A 2039-nucleotide genomic window follows, 5' to 3' on the forward strand; every position below is an offset into this window, starting at 1 on the left:
CCCGTCACGGGAGAGATAAACAACGCCTGCCAGGGAGAGACGGGCCCTAACAGAAATCAATAGCAGAGAAAGGCTACTGGGAGATTTAAATGTATTTTTTAAACACTCTGGTCAGTCATAAAGGGCTGGCGAATATTCTCTGTGTTATCAAATTCTATTCTGGGATGAACACCAGCCCCAGGGAAATACCAACCTTAAATGGTAACTGTGAAACGTGGGGTAAGATTTAAATAGCTAAACTGGAATGGATTAGAAGTAAATACTGCCCCGGTGCTGATGTGAAGAGGAAAAAAGATTCTGAGATTTTGCAATTAAAGCAGATGAGGGAACGGATCAAGCAGAAGGCTTGGGTGTGAAATGAGGCACAGAGATGAACACCGCTGCTTTTTGTGGAACTTATTCAGGTGTCAGTGGAGCTTCTTTAGAAGAAGAAGAGGCTATTCCAAGGAAGAAGAGGTTATTCCAGAAAAAGGATGAAGGAGGAAGAGGTTTTCTTTCTTAGTGTCCCTAGAAGGGCACAGGAACCAGGGCAGCAGATCTTGGCAAGCATACAGACTTGTGATAAATCTCAGCATGAGAGGCAAAATGTGATTTTAACTATTCTGAGGCCTCACTCAGGTTTCCCATTCCTTAGCTATTCCCAGCCAGTGCATAAGAAACGAGAAGAAACTCAGTTTTCACCATCTGTTTGATCAGCATGCCACATCCTTACGGGGGATGAAGGAAGAGTTGGTTCTGAGCAGGAAAACCTCAACACGGGTACAGGACCAGCAGTTTAGAAAGTGCTGGAGAGACATCGGCGCTGAGGGAGACCCGTTGGTGGTACCACGCAGAAAGATGCTGGACCCGACAGTGCTGCCTGCGGCGGGATGCCGGGGTGAATGCCAGCGGTCCCACAGCGCTGCCGGAGGGAGGGGACTTCCCAGGGCAGCGGGAGGGCAGAGGGAGATGTGCTTTGCCCACAAGAAGCAGGGTGTTTGTCTCCAAAAATCTTCTCCAGAACTGCTGGAGGATTCGATGATTCCTGAACTGGGAACACCAGTGCCACCCCGCATCCCCTGGGGTGGGTCCACAGGCTGCTGGCTCCCTCCCAGACCCAAGGAGGCGGCAGGCTTGGGATGGCTGCCCACTCTGCATTTTAATTCACGTTTTCCCTTACACCCCAAATAAATAGTTACTATTCTCCTAAAAAAAAAATGCCTGCCTTGGGCACTCACACTGTGTCCCTTTCTTTGCAGATGCAGTCCCAGAGTTGGAGGCAGATGACCCCAGGATGAAGACTACGGCACGTCCCCCAGCCAACAGCCCCGTGGTGCCCTCTCCCAGCTCCAGCTCAGAGCTCACCTGCTGTAGAGACTTCTTCACGAAAGGTAAAGGCAGTCCCTGGGCTGCGTAGTTACCCATCAGACACCGCAGGGAAGGGCCCAGCGCCTCGAATACCAAGCACGCATGTGGGAGAGAGTCAGGGATTACTAACAGAGAGAAGATGCTCCCACCAGCCTTCTGCCCTTCACCAGAGCAGCTAAATATCCCTTCATACAACCTCTCTCCTCCAGACACCTCCCATGTGCCCTGGTCCAGCTACAGCCCCGCTCATCCTCCTCACGGGAACCCAGAGCTCGGTTTTACATCTCCTCACGGGAGCCCAGAGCTCGGTTTTACACCGTCCTGCGACTCTGCGGCAAGCCCAGGCTTTGCTGAGCCAGCATTGCTGCGGCGCTCTCAGCAGAAGGATATGGAAGCCGTTCTCTCCAATCATTCTGAAGTCGTCTAACAAACAGACGATGTTTTCTCCTGCCTGGTCCTTCTTCTTCATGCTGCTCACCTGAGGGAGAGGATTCCAAGAAAGCTGCAATTAGAGACATACAGCAATTCATACTTTTTTTTTTTTTTTTTTTTGTCCCCCCATGAAAATGGTAAACAGACTTTGGTTTGGCACATTGTGCAGCTGCCGGATCCGCCTGCACCAGCACCAGGAGGTTTTTACTGGTGTGACAGAGGGAGACCAGACGGCCTCTGCAGGCACCAACCACCCTGTG

General features: G+C 51.3%; 1 protein-coding gene across 1 annotated transcript in view; it reads right to left on the bottom strand.

Annotated features, from left to right (window-relative positions):
* LOC104461037 (SRSF protein kinase 3-like) overlaps positions 1–2039 on the bottom strand; it is a gene marked incomplete at its 3' end in the record, with an annotated part of 7505 nt that overhangs the window by 3707 nt on the left and 1759 nt on the right. Inside the window, exons 4-5 of the mRNA XM_010072474.1 lie at positions 1738–1825; positions 1345–1451 (exon numbers count right to left, since the gene is read on the bottom strand). Coding sequence (XP_010070776.1) covers positions 1345–1451; positions 1738–1825 — 195 coding nt within the window. The remainder of the gene's footprint in view (positions 1–1344; positions 1452–1737; positions 1826–2039) is intronic.

Source organism: Pterocles gutturalis, unplaced genomic scaffold, assembly GCF_000699245.1.
Source record: "Pterocles gutturalis isolate BGI_N339 unplaced genomic scaffold, ASM69924v1 scaffold9132, whole genome shotgun sequence".
NCBI classification, from domain to species: domain Eukaryota; kingdom Metazoa; phylum Chordata; class Aves; order Pterocliformes; family Pteroclidae; genus Pterocles; species Pterocles gutturalis.